This window comes from Malaclemys terrapin, chromosome 11, assembly GCF_027887155.1.
Source record: "Malaclemys terrapin pileata isolate rMalTer1 chromosome 11, rMalTer1.hap1, whole genome shotgun sequence".
Classification (NCBI taxonomy): Eukaryota; Metazoa; Chordata; order Testudines; family Emydidae; genus Malaclemys; species Malaclemys terrapin.
The window spans coordinates 45,560,642-45,579,721 of record NC_071515.1 but is presented as its reverse complement, the minus strand read 5'-3'; the positions used below and the strand labels follow the sequence as shown (position 1 = coordinate 45,579,721).

At 40.0% G+C, this 19,080-nt stretch overlaps 1 protein-coding gene across 3 annotated transcripts in view; it reads right to left on the bottom strand.

The window, feature by feature from the left end:
• Positions 1-19,080, bottom strand: part of GRB14 (growth factor receptor bound protein 14) — a 98,515-nt gene that overhangs the window by 30,852 nt on the left and 48,583 nt on the right. For all 3 annotated transcript variants that reach the window (XR_008446613.1, XM_054043286.1, XM_054043287.1), the window contains one exon: positions 13,324-13,480. Coding sequence is in view for 2 of the 3 variants with exons in the window: in XM_054043286.1 (XP_053899261.1) it covers positions 13,324-13,480 (157 nt within the window). In the remaining variant the exon portion in view is untranslated. The remainder of the gene's footprint in view (positions 1-13,323; positions 13,481-19,080) is intronic.

Genomic DNA, 19,080 nt, shown 5'->3' with positions numbered 1-19,080 from the left:
AGCCTTGCACACAAGCCCACCAGCATAGTAGACCCATGAGAACTTAGGCTCAGACACAAATGAAGAGTTGTGTTCAACCCAACATGAGCAAAGTAATATGAACACCTTCAATTCATCAAGTCTGTTTTACATTTTGTCACCAAAGTCAGTATTCTATACAGTGCTCTTTTATAAGCCAACTCTGCTCATGAAACATGAATGTCTGCAGTAGGTGAGCAAGCTAATTTCCTCATCATCATCCTCAAAACACCAATAAGGTTTTAAAATCTCTCACATAAATGCAAAATGAGGTACTGCCTCTTCCAAAGCCAACTTATTACATACTGTAACGTTTTTACACAGCTTGGAATAGAGAGATGGTGATTTTGGCAGCTAGACTTCTTAGTTGTATAACTTCCTTCTTTGAGAAATTAGAGACTTGGAGCCAAAATTAATTAAGGGGAATGGTTAATTACAAAAACACCCAACATTCATTCATAAAGCGTTTTTTCACATTGGAAGAGTTCATCCTGAATTACTCAAGAGCTGGCAAAGCTATTAGAAGTGATCCCATTTGTATAGAGGTGAGCTCATTAGCTAGGTTGGATGCCAGACATTTAGATCTGCAAAGCCATGTGGGGAATTTGAACCTTTTGAAAACCAATTCTGATTGCTAATTAACTTTACAGTAATTGGGGATTTAGAAAAATCTAAACAAAATGACAAACAAAGGACTTATGTAAATAGATAATAAATAACCAATCAATTCGCCTATGTCTGCTCCAGAGTTTTCTAAAGATTTTCAGAATACTGTTGCATCTCCTCTGCAAGCGGTTTTTAATCTCATTTTTGACAGTTTCCTGCAATGTAAAAAATACTAAACTACATTTGTACAAAAGGAAATATGGTTTAGAATTTAAGGCCCCAATCCTGCAAAGAGTTATGCATGTGCTTAACTACAAACTCTAGGAGCACTATCATTGATTTCAATGAGACTACTTAGAGTGTGTAAAGGTAAGCACATGCATAACCTTTTGCAGGATTGTGACTAAATTTATTTCTGTACATTGGATATCACTTATTTAAAAAACCAAACAATTTATGTATCATTCATGCTACAAAGAAAAAGAATACATTTCAGTGCACAGGAAAAAAATTGGTGGGCATTTTTCATTTTGCTGACAGCATGAACCAATGAGGAAACAAGTTATTTTAAATGTAAGCGGGGAATATTTTTTCTGAAACTTTATTGAATTGTACTTAAAGGAAGAACAGGAGTACTTGTGGCACCTTAGAGACTAACAAATAACACGGCTGTTACTCTGTACTTAAAGGGTCACTGTCAATTTCAAATCTAATTAGTTCCAACAAATCAACAATTTAAAATAGTTTCAACTACTGTTCCTGGGTCAATTTTACACAACAACCTTATTTTATTTCTCCCCCCCCCCACCCCAGTATTGCCAAAATGCAAGAGCAGAATATATATAAAAATAAAAAAAAGAGAGAGAAAGAGACTGGGTTCTATGTATTTTCCTTCTCGTTTTTCAGCCTTTAAAGGTACAGCCAGTTCATATTCTCAAACTTTATTCCATAATCATGAAGGCTTTAAGTTTAATTTACAAAAAATTACTGAAACTCTTACATAGTCACTTTAGTCCAGGAGCCGGGGCTTTAAGAAACACCACATATCTCAAGACGTGAGATAAAATTGTCAGCTGGCAACACAGCTTTCCAGGACTGTGTGAACAGAATGATTGTAATGCAGCAAAACACAAAATGTCCATTAAATTATTGAAATACATTGGGGACAAATGTTTGTTTCAGAAGGTGGAGGAAGTAACTGGGGAAAACTGCCATTTTAGATGTTATTCTGACTACAACATTGTGAATCTGAAGTTGAAGGCAATCTGGGTGAAAGTGATCAAGAAATGATGATTACGTGACTAAGGAAAAGGAGCAAGAGCAGCAAAATAAGTACAATGGCCTTCAAAAAAGCAGACTTTACCAAACTCAAAGAAGTGGTTGGTAATGGCCCATGGGAATAAAATCTAAAGGAAAAAGGAGTTCAGGAGACTTCCCAGTTTCTCAAAGAGTCAATGTTAAAGGTACAACAGCAAACCGTTGATAGGACGAATACTAAAAGTAGAGCCCTGCACGGATACAAAATTTGTACCTGTGGATGTGAATATCCATGGATATAAAGCGGATACCCATGGAGCTGCAGGGCTCTACCAGGAACCACAGCGGCCTGTCAGGCCACCACTCACAGGAGCAAGAGCCCAGCCCTGGCAGCTTCTCCAATGCAGCTGTACTGCCCCCAGCCTTGCCCACCGGGGTGGGCACCAAGCTTAGCGGCAGCTGTCCCTCATCATGCTAGTGTATGCAGGCAGCTCGCATGCTCCTGGAAAAGAAGTAGCGATCTTGAAGAGGAAAAACAGTACACTTCTATCCCTTAAATAAAAAAAAAAATGCTGTACTAAGGTGACACAAAGGCCAAGATTTTCAAAAAGGTTAAGTGATTTTGAAGGCCCAAATAGAAAGCGTGGAGCACCTGTCCTCTGCAAATCAGACCCTATTTAAGGTATCTCAAGCTGGCCACACAAAATCCTTTAAAAAGTACTTTGGAATATCTTGGCCCAGAAAGAATTAAAAGGGTAGGAGTACAATTGCAGCCTCTTTCCATCAATGGTCTTCACTTCTTGTGGCAACATCCACCTTCACAAAACAAGAAATACCATCCACAGCCCAAATATAGTCAAGTCTGCAGACCTAGATTAATTATTGTGCCAAGAAGTCTCCAAATCTCCACTGAGTAAGTAATTACATTCACACAGCTAAATTCTACAAGTAGGGAAAAAAGTGGGCTCATTGTAGGCCACATATACTGATAGTGCTCATGCAATGATTAGACCAATTGTTCATCTTAAACGGTTATCTTTTTAGTTAATAATACAAATTAGAATTGGTTAACTCCTTGATTTGACTAATTTTATTTATATTATAATCCCAATGTATTTTTCATATTCTTTAGCACTTGAAGGAAGTATGAGAAATTAGTTAACCATATAGTTGTTTATGCTCTTAAATAAATGTTATAAAAAATCCACCAAAGCGGCTTCTTCTGATGAAATGGTGACAAGGTAAAAAACCACCTTAATTAAAGGGACTTTAATTAAACATTTGACATTAGTCCTGAAAACCCGCTATTATTACATCATGCCTAATCCAAAGGAAAAATGCAGCAGCCCACCATAATCTACTAAATACCATAGGATTTGGGAAATAAATGACCTTCACTCCCACTTAATGACTTATTTATTTTTTTAAAACAACAACTCAGTTGGGACACTAACACCACATATATATTCAAGGGACACCATCCTAGGCCCTAACCACATCAGCCACACCATCAGGGATGTTCAGCTTGTTCACCTGCACATCTACCGATGTGATATATGCCATCATGTGCCAGCAATGTGCCTCTGCCATGTACATTGGCCAAACTGGACAGTCTCTACGCAAAAGAATAAATGGACACAAATCTGACATCAAGAACTAGAACATTCAAAAACCAGTAGGAGAACACTTCAGTCTCCCTGGTCACTCAATAACAGACCTCAAAGTAGCAATTCTTCAAGAAAAAAAATTCAAAAACCAGACCAATGTGAAACTGCCAAACTTGAATTACTTTGCAAACTGGACACCATCACATTAGGCCTGAATAAAGACTGGGAGTGGTTGGGTCATTACAAAATCTAAACCTAATTTCCCCCATATTAATTTCCCCCTACTGTTACTCACACCTTCTTGTCAACTCTTTGAAATGGGCCACTCTCATTACCACTACAAAAGTTATTTTTCCTCCCTTGGTATCCTACTGTTAACTGAATTGTCTTGTTAGACTGACCTCACACTTGGTAAGGCAACTCCCATCTTTTCATGTGTTTATACCTGCTACTGTATTTTCCACTCCATGCATCTGATGAAGTGGGTTCTATCTAGCCCAAGAAAGCTTATGCCCAAATAAATTTGTTAATCTCTAAGGTGCCACAAGGACTCCTCGTTGTTTCAACCGATATAGTTTCTCAAAAATTCTCTGTGATAACCAAACTGAACCAGGCACACAGCTTTTCTCCAAAATGCATCTTTAATATTTATGGAAAAAAACATCAAGAACTGAGGTGCTGTCTTAAAACAGTTTTTTGTTGTTGTTCTGCACCAGTTTTTACGGAAAGCCAATGCTGTTCTGGTATGCTATTTGAACTGTTAAATTGCTGGCACTGTGACATTTAAATAAATACCATCTCCTGGAGTCTTGCTTCTTGGAACAAAAACAAGACATACCGCATCACCTCATAGATAGGTAAAGATCCTGGTATAGCATATGTACTCTACCCAAAGGATTTTTAAGGTAGCAGATTATAAAACTTCTAATGTAGATTCAGATTACTTTTTAAAGGAATTGAACTATTAACAGAGTACTATACTTTAAAACAATCCTGTGATTGGATTACTTTTCTTAACAATGCAGTCTATCCAGTCTTGAATGTGAATAAGGACTCCCTAAGACTACAGTACAATCTCTGGGCAGCTCACAAACAATACAAAAGAACTTCCAGGAAAGTAATCAGTAGAAATCATTGCAATCTCAAAATGCTGTTAAAGACATTAAGTCTCAACACCACAGTAAGGAATTTAGACATTTTCCAAATTGGTGAACTGAAGCAACAGAACTCATGAGTCCAAAACTCCCCATCCCCTGCTCTAACCAGTAGACCACACTTCCACAAAGTTTTCACCGTAGTTTATACTACCTTGCCCAGCTCTTCCCCCTGAAGACCTGCCTGATAAATGCTGAGATCTTCTTCAGGCAGAAAGGTGACAAGGCTATTTATTGGGACCTATGTAAAAAGGCTTCTTTTGGCTGTGGACATCTTTCAGCATCCTCAGAACCACTTCATCTTATGAAAACATACAATTACTGATTCTCAGCAGACTAGGTTCCTAACTGAAACCTGTCACAGAATGAAGGGAATTGGCAAAATTCTATCTTGGTTTTGGATGGAAGAGTTTTACCCCGGGACTTTGTTCATCCTTTTTCTAGAAATATCTGGATAGTGGCCACCATTTCCTACTACTCTGGTCTGCATTTATCATGGTCCAATATTAAGAGTTTCCTTCATTCAGGGGAGATGCTGAAGCTGATGGAAGAGGATGAGTATCCTGAATGCTTTCTGGCTTGAGTCTTGTGTCCTCTATCTTATTAGGCTCTTCGACTTTTCTTTTGGGGAGAAGATTTCATCCTTGCCTGGGGATTGTTTCCTTTTCCTAAATAGTGCTCTTTTGGGGACTTAGCCTGAGGGGAGGGCTTCAGGCCTAGGTGCCCTCACTGAGAAACCCAAGATCCTCCACTTGGGAAGAAGGAGAGGCAGAAAGAATGCCAGACTCCTTCCTGTGAGACTCGATTATCCAACTGAGAATACAAGTAGGGATGATGGAACTTTTCTTCTTTGAGGTGGATTGGGCTGAGAGGCAATTAGATGAATATTTGGACTTAGCTTTCAAGAAATCCCTAATCAACAAAGATGGGTCTATCTGCCAGGTCTCAAGTGCTGAAGGTGTCTTAGGAGAAGTCTCTAACTCTGTGGGGCCTCAATAAGCCATTAAAACTCCATCACCTTTCTCACAACAAACCAAAGGTCCACAGGCTTGATGCAATCATGGCAGAGCTCCTCTTCTGTGGCACCCAGACAATCTGCATACTCCATTCTAAATGACTCTGCCATGCTGGAGAAGGAGATCAGCATGGAGATCCTTCCAGAGAATAAGGGAGTGGGCGAGGATGAGGACGTGTCCTTATGCATAAGGAAAAGGGGTGGAGAGTACCGCTCACCTCTTCTCCAAAATTTAGCTTCAATCCAGGATAACTAACAGGGTAACACAGGATTCTCTGCATCCAGACAATGGCAGCCAGAGTGAGAAAATCTGGAGAAAGGCCATAACTAAAATCTGGATCTCTGTGGGTATGTCAGAGCCACCTTCAATATTTTCAGGAAGAAATGCACACCACAAACATTTTGGAGTGGCTGACAGGTCCATAATTCATAAAGGGGTATGTGAGATATATGGCGCTACATATAATTATTTTACACAATAGCCTCAGTTATGAATAAAAACTACATCCAGGAAAGCATGAAGTTCATGTAATACTGACTAAAATACATCTACATTTGGAGCTGGGGGTGTGATTCCCAATTCAAGCATATAGGCTTATGCTAACTCTCATTGAGCTAGCACACTAAAAATGGTATCAGTCATGACAGCATGGTCAGCAGCAGCACAAGCTATCCGCCCAGAGTACAGACCCACCTTAATACTCTGGGTACCTACTCAGGTTGGTAGCTTGTGCCACTGCTCACCGTGCTACGGCTCTGACAGATACAGCTATTTCCTACAATGTTCTGGACAAACCTTATTGAATTAAGTTAAAGTATCTTAGGAATTCATTGTATTAAAAATGCAAATGGTTATGTATTATTGTGGGATTGTATGTAACATCTCTAGGGAGGAGATATGACAAATGTCTCCTGGGCAGTGTTATGAGCTTCAAAGGCCTATTTTAAAACAACAAGCCAGATAAGTAGTATATTTTGGAGGGGGAGAAAATTAAGTGGCTTTCCTAGGAAAATACCTGGGAAGGGAATGCAAATTCCCCACCTCCGGACCAAACCTTTGAAAGATTTGCCTTGTGGAGAAACCCATTGTACATTTTATCTCCTGGTCTCTGGAACAAAGACCTAAACCGTATAAAGGAGAAAAACAAAAATCACGGATTCATGGGTGTGCTAGTTCCACTGGAAAACCCCTTGGTGGTGTCTGCAGGACTGTTTACCTGCCAGAGCCCTTGTTGAGTCAGGGTAATCTCTGGTAAGAATTTGCATGTGTGTAGGTTCTTTTTAATGTTTTCTCCATAATTCTTTTACTTTAAGAATAAATGTGATTATTTTAGAAAGAACTATGTGGTTACTTAACTGTGGGCAATTACACTGTTTATAGCCTCTGAAGAAGAAAGGCAAACGGCCTGCTGAGGCAGTCTGCTTTGCTGGAGAATTCAGTGGGCAGCATGGAAATCCCTGGATGGGCGGGGAGAGGAGGGAGGGAGGGAGGGAGGGAGGGAGGGAGAGAGAGAGGTTTGTCTCTCCTCAAGACAGGTGATGGCAGGGGAGCTGGAAGTCTCAGAGCAGACCACAGAGGGATAATAGAGGTGCATTAGCCCTGAACTGTGAAAACTCAAGTTATACTACTATTTTTAGCATGTCCGCTTGATGTCTACTGGAACTGGGAATCACACCCCCCTCTCCAACTGTAGACATAGCCTAAAGGCTTGTCTACAGAGCTCCTCAGTTTGGACTATGGAGGTGTGAATTGTAGCACATACTAGTGCACTCCACTGTGTGGACATTGCTGTTGCAAACTACAAGGTACCTAATTCGCATTAACATGATCCCCTTTAAACAAGACTATTTAACTGCAAACTAAGTACCTTTTAGTTCATGCCCTCAGCATCCACGTAGGGGAATTACAGTGAGGCAATCCAATGCGCACCGCAATTTGTACACCCTATAGTCTGAATTGTGGGACTGTGTAAACACAGCCTAAGAGTCAAGTGCTACCTTTTATTCTGCTAAAATAAATCTGGTACAGTACCTGTATATGAAGAACAATAGTGACATCCAGTGGATATTAAAAAAAAATCCCACACACCTGTGATAAGCGTAATTGTTAGAGAAGGAATTGTAGGTTAAACATTTGAGAAAAGCATAACCAAATATATTTTAGTATTTGCTGTCCATGACAAAGGTAAAAAAACACTGTTTAAAAATTGTTAAAAAATTTATGAGGTCTACCGGATTCTGAAATAATTTCTGGTAAACACATCCCCTTTCAGGGTACATATCCATCTGAATGTGCAAGTAGCTACTCAAATATACGTACACAGATGAGAGCATATTCCAATGACTTTGTGATAATTAATGTCATTTTTATATAAACAACAGCTGACTTGTGGCTTTATTTGCAAATAAAAAGCACCATGTTCAGTTCAGTCTGATTCATGGGGTCAAAAAAAATCACAAGTATTTGAATAGCTGTTGTAGATTAGTGAAAATGTTTGTGTCCATGACAGATTCAGGAATTTTAACAATTAGTATTCATACAAAAAATGTTTTACTGGAAATGAGCTTTTTGCTATTTCCTGTTTCAAGTGCTTCAGTCATTCACCCAGGGAGTTGAAAGAAGAAAAAAAAATGTGGTGTGTGTCTGTCTTAGTGGATAAATCACACAACAGTACAATACATAGCAACCAGTCAACCAAACTGTTCAAACCACAATCTGAAAGTTATTCATCTAGTATAGTACTTACAAATAGTGAATTCATTTGCTTACAAGAAAGAAGATCAGTTTGTGAATATATCACACACCTAAAAAGGGTCTAAATTTGTGTCATAATAATAAATAAGAATAAGAATAAATAAGAATAAGAACAAACAGAGTTGGTTTAACTATTAAGTATTACAGAAGGAGGAAGCATCCTGAAAGAGAACTAATCTCCATACCTACTGGTACGTTGTTAGTCTCTAACATCAGCCTGAAGAAGGCAGACTCACTAAAAAAGGGAAATATAGTCTCTAACTAAAATTACACCTGAAGGAGAACCAGACATCTCAGAGGATTGGTTAGGGAATGCAGTGCCTTAGTGCTGGTTCACATTCAGCAGAGCTCAGTAGTTACTACTGGAAGAGTTTGTACCCCTAAGTGAAACAACTTGATGGTCTCAATCTCATTTTCTAGAAGGAATGGACATGTCTCAACATAGTACTTCATAGAGGTTTAAAAATTCCCATACTAGCCCCTTGTTCAAATATCTTAAGAAAAGTGACAACTAAAAGACTGATATTTCAGCAACAACTAATATCATTAGGATTGAAGGGTTCCAATTACATGACAAAATATGTATTGTATCAATAACTGTGACAGATGGCCAGGAACCATTGCAGAGTCACTTCTTTAGGTTTATAATTCATTTTTGTTTTCCTTAATGCTTTTTACTAACTTTCTTCTTTATTTTAAACACCAGTCTTCTTGATAAAGAGAGAAAATACTTCTATTATTTATACAATAGCTTTAGGCAATAGTATCCCTAGCTTTCTCCCGATAGCACATTTAGTCAATGTACAGTCCTGACCCAGTTTTAACTCTGACCTTATTCTCTGAGCTGGAAGCATCTTACAACTGATGCAGTCAGGGTAAAAAGTTAGAAATATCTTTGAAATGTTACAAAGGAGAAAACTTTTTTTCAAAAATATTTTCAGCTGTCTTTATACACCATAAAAGAGCAGTAAAGGGCAAAAACAATTTTAGCTTTGTGGTTCATCTTTAAAATACTGCGGTTAAACGTAATACAGTATGTTCTGGCTGGGTCTGTGTGTGTGGCATGTACACAGACAGCCTATACAGGGTGTGGCTCCTCCCAGAAGGGAAGGGAAGGACCCCTGACAGCACAGTCAGACAGTATGCTTCCTGATGGGGAAAGAAAAAGGGCTTGAAGTCAGTAGCACCAGAAGCCGGATGGGAGCTGCTTTTGTTCGCTCTTCCAATACTAAAACACACATTTTATTGTTACTGAGTTTGTGACTGTGTCATCATTCCAGGGATTCTGCCTGCTTATGCTAACCCACAAGGAGACCAAAAGGTCGGGTAATAATACACTCTAAGCGGCACAGTTGGGTATCGTTTTACATAAACACACATTGTTCGCGGATGACACTAAGCTGGGGGAAGAGGTAGATATGCTGGAGGGTAGGGATAGGGTCCAGAGTGACCTGGACAAATTGGAGGATTGGGCCAAAAGGAAACTGATGAGGTTCAATAAGGACAAGTGCAGAGTCCTGCCTTAGGACGAAAGAATCCCATGCACTGCTACAGTCTGGGGACTGACTGGCTAAGCAGCAGTTCTACAGAAGAGGACCTGTGGATTACAGTGGATGAGAAACTGGATACGAATCAGCAGTGTGCCCTTGTTGCCAAGAAGGCTAACGGCATATTGGGCTGCATTAGTAGGAGCGCTGCCAGCTAATCGAGAGAAGTGATTATTCCCCTCTATTCGGCACTGGTGAGGCCACATCTGGAATATTGCATCGAGTTTTGGGCCCCCCACGACAGAAAGGATGTCGACAAATTGGAGAGAGTCCAGCAGAGGGCAATGAAAATGATCAAGGTGCTGGGGCACATGACTTACGAGGAGAGGCTGAGGGGGGGATTCGATAGCAGCCTTCAACTACCTGAAGGGGGGTTCCAAAGAGGATGGAGCTCAGCTGTTCTCACTGGTGACAGAGGACAGAAAAAAGACCAATGGTCTCAAGTTGCAGTGGGGGAGGTCTAGGTTGGATATGAGGAAACACTATTTCACTAGGAGGGTGGTGAAGCACTGGAATGGGTTACCAGTGGGAGGTGGTGGAATCTCCATCCTTAGAGGTTTTTAAGGCCCGGCTTGACAAAGCCCTGGCTGGGATGGTTTAGTTGGTGTTGGTCCTGCTTTGAGCCGAGGGTTGGCCTACGTGACCTCCTGAGGTCTCTTCCAACCCTAATCTTCTGTGATTGGGCCAGACTCTGTGGTGCAACAAGGAGCAATCAGCACAAAACACAGAGGTGACCAAGGTGGCCCCAGTCCTGGAACTGCTAGGTATCAGTACAGTTCCCTTCATGTGGTAGAACAGCCTGCAGATGGCTTTAAATGTACCTCACATCACAAGAGTCTTCTAGAAGCTGTAGATACAAAAACATTCCAGCAATGCCTCCCCTCCGTTCTCTAGCCATACTCCTACACTGGCAGTCATTATGGTGTCTCCATGCCACATAGGGAGAAGAACATTTCATTATGCTGGGCAAATACTCTAGCATTATTGACTATTCTTTTAGTTACAAATTGAATCCAGGTGATTTCATATCTGCTGATGGGGGTGGGTGGGTAACAGTTGTTTTATGACCTCGGAACCAAATGTGGGAGTGGGCTGATAAAGTTTGCGGATGACACAAAGTTGGGCGGTATTGCCAATTCGGAGAAGGATCGGGATATCCTGCAGTGATATTTGGATGACCTTGTAAACTGGAGTAATAGTAATAGGATGAAATTTAATAGTGAGAAGTGTAAGGTTATGCACTTAGGGATAAATAACAAGAATTTTAGTTATAAGCTAGGGATGCATCGGTTGGAAGTAACGGAAGAGCAGAAGGACTTCGGAGTCCTGGTTGATCGCAGGATGACTATGAGTCGGCAATGTGACGTGGCCATGAAAAAAGCTAATGCGCTCTTGGGATGCATTAGGCGAGGTATTTCTAGTAGGGATAAGGAGGTGCTGGTTCCGTTATACAAGGCACTGGTGAGACCTCATTTGGAGTACTGTGTGCAGTTCTGGTCTCCCATGTTTAAAAAGGATGAAATCAAACTGGAACGGGTACAGAGGAAGGCCACTAGGATGATCCGAGGAATGGAAAATCTGTCGTATGAAAGGAGACCCGAGGAGCTCAGTTTATTTACCTTAACCAAAAAAAGGCTGAGGTGGGATATGATTGCTCTCTTTAAATATATCAGAGGGATAAATACCAGAGAGGGAGAGGAATTATTTCAGCTCAGTACTAATGTGGACACGAGAACGAATGGATATAATCTGGCCGTCGGGAAGTTTAGGCTTGAAATTAGACGAAGGTTTCTAACCATCAGAGGCGTGAAGTTTTGGAACAGCCTTCCGAGGGAAGCAGTGGGGGCGAAAGACCTCTCTGGCTTTAAGATTAGGCTTGATAAGTTTATGGAGGGGATGGTTTGATGGGATACAGTGATTTTAGTCAATAGGTCAATAACGTGCCATCGCTGGTAATTAGCAACAATGGTCAATGATGGGATATTAAAAGTTACTACAGAGAACTTTTTCCAGAGGGTCTGGCTAGAGAATCTTGCCCGCATGCTCGGGGTTCAGCTGATCGCCATGTTTGGGGTCGGGAAGGAATTTTCCTCCAGGGTAGATTGGCAGAGGCCCTGGAGGTTTTTCGCCTTCCTCCGCAGCATGGGGCATGGGTCGCTTGCTGGAGGATTCTTAGCGATTTGAAGACTTTAAATCATGATTTGGGGACTTTAACAGGTGAGTCAAGGGAGAGAATTCTTCCAGGAGTGGGTGGGTCAGCTTTTGTGGCCCGCATCATGCAGGAGGTCAGACTAGATGATCATAATGGTCCCTTCTGACCTTAGAGTCTATGAGTCTATGACTTGATTTATAGTAAAATTTCCCCACTATAGCTCTCCAAACAAACAAATTAAAAAAAAAAGTCACAAGATATTGTCCTACTTTTTATACTGAAAATGGTATTTAGACTGTCTGAGTAAGTAACTTTTAAGTTGCTGTCTTCTGGGAGAAGACATCTACACTAATTCTTTGGCAAAATATAGAGACCACTACAACAACACAACATTACAGTGGTTACCTAAACACACAAAACCTGGTATCTGTCACATTATACATAAATAAGGCAGAAACATTTACACTTTATATGACAACACAATACCAACAAGGCAAATATAGCTGTTGAAGCGGAAGTATGAATATCTTGATTTTTGTGGGCTTAAAATCTTAAGCTTAGTTGTTTTTATGTAGGCTTCTTTTGTATTTAATATGTAGATTGTGGGGGGAAGTTTAAAAAATGTAGGTCAATTTCTCTGGAGTTTAAATCAAAACCTCACCAAGCTAATTGACTGTATTGCAGTAGGATGTTGACAAGTCTACTTCAATAGAAAGATGTAATTTAGAGGGATAGACGCCCACTGTCCACATAAAAGTATGAAATACGAAAGCTCTTCTGTCCTTTGTATGAGATATTCATCGACTCCGCCCTCTCAAAAATTTCAGCTGGTTGTGTCGGAGTTGCACAGCTACTATTTGCACTGGAATACTGGCCCAGCTCTTTTGCTAGAGGTAAACAGGAGCAAGTCAAGAAAGTAAAAGGGGGGAAAACTGTCCCCCAGAAAGGAGGAAAGAACTAAAAGCCATTTATCATAAGTGTTAAGAATCTATGTCCCCAAGACCCCTGCTTCAGATTCAGATCAAGGTAATTTAGGATCAGTGAAAGAGCATGCCTTATGACTCTGCACCAGAAAAAAAAAAATGGGGAAAACAGAAGAATGAGTTTTAATAGCTTCCTAGTCTTATATGTAGGAAAATTATAGGAAAACAAAACAAAAACCCCACAAGCAGCTAGGATACCTTTTTTATGCCATGAACAAGGCAATCTTACCTAGACCTATGTGAGAAAGGTGTTCAAACAGTGTCCAGCTGTGGTCATCTATGTAATGATTCTTCAGTATTAATAGCTGGCATACATCTCTGGCCGTTACATCACTTGGCACTTCCAAAGCTCTGCTAGTGTCATCCTCACTGTATACTTTAATTACCTGCAAAAACAAGGAGTATAAACAGGGAAAGCTAAAGTGCCCATACATTTAAAATTGCACAGCATTAGTTAAATCATCCCAGACAACTTATTCATCTCCAAACCTGATGACTGAGACAAGAACCTAAAAGTGTAACATGAAATACAACAAAAGCAGAAAGCTTCCATGTCCCCTTCTAGTAACTGGATCGCCACATTAATATGAGACAAGGATGGTGCTGCAGATGATGAATGGTACAATTCAAGAATCCTGAGAATGAGCTATACAGAAAGGTTAGTGAAACCAGGTCTGAATTTGTTGGAAGAAATTAGACAAAGAGAGGTGAGCTAATTTGAGATGTATGTAATTCTGTAGGGAATGGAAAGGATAGATGCCACAAGACTGTTTGAATTTTGACAAGCAAGAATCAGGGCATGAAAAAAAGGATTGAGACACAAGGGAATGGAAGTAGAATTAAAAATATGCACTTGAACAAAAATGATACATGTGAAAGATTGCCAGGGTCTATAAACAACTAGGGAGTAGTTCAAAATATTGTAGGAGGGAGCATAGCATAAGTAGACAGATTTATTTGCTTATCTTCTGTCCTTACAACTTCCAAGTTTCTTCCTATCGTATTACATTCTTTATATAAAATTTGTAATTTTTCTGGTAATCTTTAGCAATGAGGAGTTGTTGACTTGAAAATTTCAGTAAAGATCCACCCTTCTGAAAATGGGGAAATGTGTATTATTTAAATACCATATAGCTTTTTGGAAGAAGTGAAGGTTTGAGTTGAAATTGCTCATGCTTGCACCCAGCCAAAAGATGAATTCCAAATGCATACAGAAGTCAATTCAGATGCAATTTGTTTTGTTTCATTTCTTTGAAGGACCAAACTACAGCCAATCAGATGGAATTGATTAAATTTGCTATTGCTTTATTTTCTGAAGTGCTGTGCACCTACTGCTCCAATTAAAAACCAACATGGAAGAGTTTCTGGTATTCAGGAAACATTTTTGAATTTCTCGATTTGCATGCAGTTATAACAGAACCTTGAAACTGAACTAATACAGCACCGTATTTTGCATTTGCTTTTATTTTTATTTTTCCATTTTTAAAGAGAACAAAAATAAGCAATGAAAAATATAGAAGACACTGGCAACAGCCTGGGCTCTCATTTACTTCATTGTGGTATTAGAATCTCAACATTATCACTGAATGAACATAAGTGTTTTGAGTTTAATTATAAAAAATGATGGACCGGTCAACATATCAAGTAGGTGCAGGAAAAATATGCACATTAAAAAAAGGTCTTTTAGATCTTCTGAAGTCCAGTAAAATGGCACAATCTGAAACGGAGCCCTTTATTTTTATTAGCTTGAGTTTTGTTTGTTCTGGGCAGAGTATTTTAATCCTAAAGCTATTTTAAAATCATTGAAAGGTAGAGAACAAATAAATTGTAGATCATTTCATTAATATCTCCCACCAGTACAGAGCTTTTTCCCAAGTGTATATATTTTCTAGTAGCTTGAGACAACTCTGAAGTAGACAAATTGCTGTCTTACTAAGTGTCTCACTTCCCTTGGAAGTCCATGACAGAGACCTCAGCATTATGAAGTTGTTCTCGATATTCAACTTGAAAGTCTTTTATTACACTGGGAGAAAATGTATCTAGATACCCTTTTATCATGATAGTGTGCATAACTCATCTGGTCCTATCAGGTTGACACACCAAGTTATCATGTCTTTGTACTCCCTTATGTTGTAATTTAAATGAGCTACATATATTTGGCTCCTTTTAAAGCTTTTCTTCATGACGCAATCCTGCATCCCTTAAACATTTGCTTCACCCTTCTCTGAATCTCATCTCACTTAACCAGTGAAATGCTAAGAGATAGCAAATCCAAATGGAGCCTTCCAGGGGATATAGGCCAGGAGAGCAGCCCGAATGCAAGGTCACTGTAGGGTGACCAGGTGCCCTGACATTATAGGGACAGTCCTGATATATAGGACTGTCTTATATAGGCACCTATTACCCCTCACCCCCGTCCCAATTTTTCACACTTGCTATCTGGTCACCCTAGGTCACTGAGCTTGCATGGCAGGTTAAATGGCAATTCTTACAATACAATTGGAAAGAGGTGCCTTAACATAAGGGAATGATGCCTGAAGGGTAGTTGAGATTGTTTGTTAGCGATGGAGTTAGTTCCTTAAAAAGTGTCTTGGATGTGTGTCAGATTCTCATTAACTGTTTCCACCCTCACCCCCAATGACATCCCAGCTTCTGTCCCTGTAGGTGTTGGGACTAGATCTATGCATTGCAGAGACCGGAATCATTCCAAAGGTCATAGGAGATTGGAACAACTTAGCAAAAAAGCACTTACCAGTCCTAGAAAAAAAAAAGTGACTATGTTTAACTGTTCAAGATACACAGGTATTATTCATCGTATACATTAATATAGCACCCAGAAGCTCCAACTAAGGGCACATCTATACTTACCCGCTGGTTCGGCGGCAAGCAATCGATCTTCTGGATCGATTTATCGCGTCTTGTCTAGACACGATAAATCAATCCCGGAAGTGCTCATCGATGCCGGTAATCCTGCTCTGCGAGAGGAGTAGGCGGAGTCTGCCTGCCACGTGTGGACCCGCGGTAACTACCTTTAAGTTCGAACTAAGATGCTTTGACTTCAGCTACGTTATTCACGTAGCTGAAGTTGCGTATCTTAGTTCGAACTGGGGGCTTAGTGTGGACCAGGTCTAAGTTTGGTGTCCCATTGCAGTGGGCCCTATCCTAAAGAGCTTACTGTCTAAGCAGAGAAGACAAACTGTGGAAGAGAAACAGAGCAAACTGACTTACTCACAGTAACACAACATTTTGGTTGCAGAGCTAGATATGACTCCCATTCCAGAAACTTGTCTCCTAGATGATACTTGCAGTATGTACCTTGCATATAGAGATTCCTTTAGATATACATCAAATTAGGAGTCATGTAATGTCACTTTATAGCAAGAATATGCACACACACGGTGTATGTGGAGGCCTTTGTTAGCCATTTTAAAAGAAAAACTTGTGTAAGCGTTGCAGTGCAGAGGACTAATCTCTGTATTACTTCTGAACATATAGAAATTGGCTTTTAAAAATACTGAAGACTGTAACACACATCCTGATAATGAACTGACTGAGGCCATTTGACAAGGGAAGCCTTGGACCATAACATTACAGCTGAGGCAAAACAAAACAAAAAAAATGTTTTTTAAGTAGAGTTTATATTCTAAGTCTCCTCACTTTCTTAGTATAGGTGAATACATCCTGCCTAAGTCTAAGACAGCCAATTACCCCCTACTCTCAGCTATGACATGTGATACCTTGTAAAAACATAGCTACACTGTGCCATTTAGTTCTGCTCCTTGCAAAAGATTCAAATTTTGCTGGGAGACAACTGACTGCTTGTAGCATAAGAATTTTTCTGAACTTTTGTTACAGTTTGATGAAGTAAGTGTGACAGGGTAAGTCTCATCAAGTTAGAGTGACCTTTTGTTTTCTTTTTAATTAAGAAAAAGCTGTACCATATGCATTGTCTGGGTACATGCATTTGAGAGAAGTCCAAGGCAAATTTCTTAAGAATTTATTTGTTTCAAAGGTCTCCAAGAATAGAGCCACCTGAAAGAGGCTGAAAGAGCGGAGACGCTGCCTTTCCTTAAAATGTAGAGCTATACATTTCTTTCTTGCCAGAAGCACGGAGAAGGGAAATGCTCTCTAGAAGTAAAATGAGAATAAAGTCATGGCCAAGAATGTGACCACACTGACCTCCCCTGATCTACAACCTATGAGGTACCTGCCTAAGGGAATGTCTGTCTCTATTTTTGCTATACCTTTCCTGAACCTAGACAGCCATCTTCACTCTCTATCCATTTCCTGTCTCCTAACACCTGCCAAGACAGTGACAAGAAACAGAAACATAAGGAAAACAAAGGCTGCTTCCTTTACGTATTTTAAGCACCTGGCAGGTATAAAGCTATAAGTCAGCACAGTAGGACATTTTAAAAGTGGGCCCCAGACTCTGGTACTTATACGTCTACATGCAATAGAAGCTTCACAGCATGGCTGTGGTTAGCCCAGGTCAGTTGACTCAGGCTTGAGGGCCTCAGGCTGTGTGGCTAATAATCACAGTGTAAACATTTGGGCTAGAGCCCAGGCCCTGAAATCCCGTGAAGGTAGAGGTCTCATAGCCCAGGCTCCAGCCTGAGCCCAAACATCTACACTCTAAATTTTAGCCATGCAGCCAAAGCCCTGCAAGCATGAGTTAATTAACTTAGGCTCTGAGACTGGTTGGTGCACAGGTTTTTTAGTTCAGCGTAGACAGACATAGGTTCTTAAAGTGGAAGAGTTTCTACTTCAGCTCAGATAAGTGTTTGTGCATAAAGGGAAGGCACCACCTCTAGTGCAACAGGCATTATTAAGTGGTTACATTGCTTGAAGGGTGGGATGGGGGAATTGATCAATTTATTTGTCATCATTTTTTATTTATTTTTATCATTTTGAACATTGAAATAGACTCGTGAAAGCATTTGTGCCAAAAGATAAACCCAGATGTGTCACAGTATAAATATTATTTGGATTATATTTGTTTCCTTAGTCATCTTATTCAGATTGTCAAATCATGGTTGACTTCTATTTAAGGTGGAAATGAATATGGTGTGAATTATTTTGAAATATCATTACCATAGGAGAGCAGTAACTGCTTGAAATGAAGAGGGAGCAGCAGAGGGGAAGGAAGCATAAAGGTAACCAGAGCAGGGGATTTTTTGTCCCCTGTTTCTCCCAATCTGTCATGCTGAGAAGTCTCCTAGCAGACCAAGGCCTGCAACTGTGAACTTCATGGATTTGTTGGAGGAGTCTTGCAAATCCTACAATCAGGTCTGAAAACTAAATCCTATTGGTATTCTATTCAGACTGCATTATTTGTGTTACAATACAGTAGGAGGGCCTCAGTATGCAGAGACTATACAAACATACAGAAAGACACACTCTCGGTCCTAAAGAGTTTGAGTGTCAAAACCTAGGCACTGAAATCCATATTTAGGCACTTAAATCAATGACCTGATTTTCAGAAGACACTGAGCATCTCTGAACACCCATTGATAACCACAGATCTGAAAACCAGTCCACATTTATATAGATTTAGGTGCTTAACTTTAGGTCATCACTACAACAATTTTTTTTTTGCCCTATGAATAGAACTTTGGACATTTTGTACTTATTTTACAGTTTCAGTCATGTATTAAATAGATAATTATTGTATGTCAGAACCAGGTATGATCATCAATAACCCACTATCTTATAGTTAACTAGCAGGCTGTTTGCCTGGAGCATTTGTTCTCTAGCTCCCAACTGTCTCCTCATCTAGTCTGAAAGGTTTGCTTATTGAGGCTGGCAGAGTAGGGTAATGAGAGTTGTAGCATACTGCACTACAATGGAGGCATTCTGAAACATTTTACAACTCCCAACACCATCACAGAGAATTCCATTAGAAATGGGAAAATTTCGCAACACAGTTAAGGACACCCAGATATTTTTAAAAGGCTAGTGTTGGAATCCTGCCTGTTGGCGGATA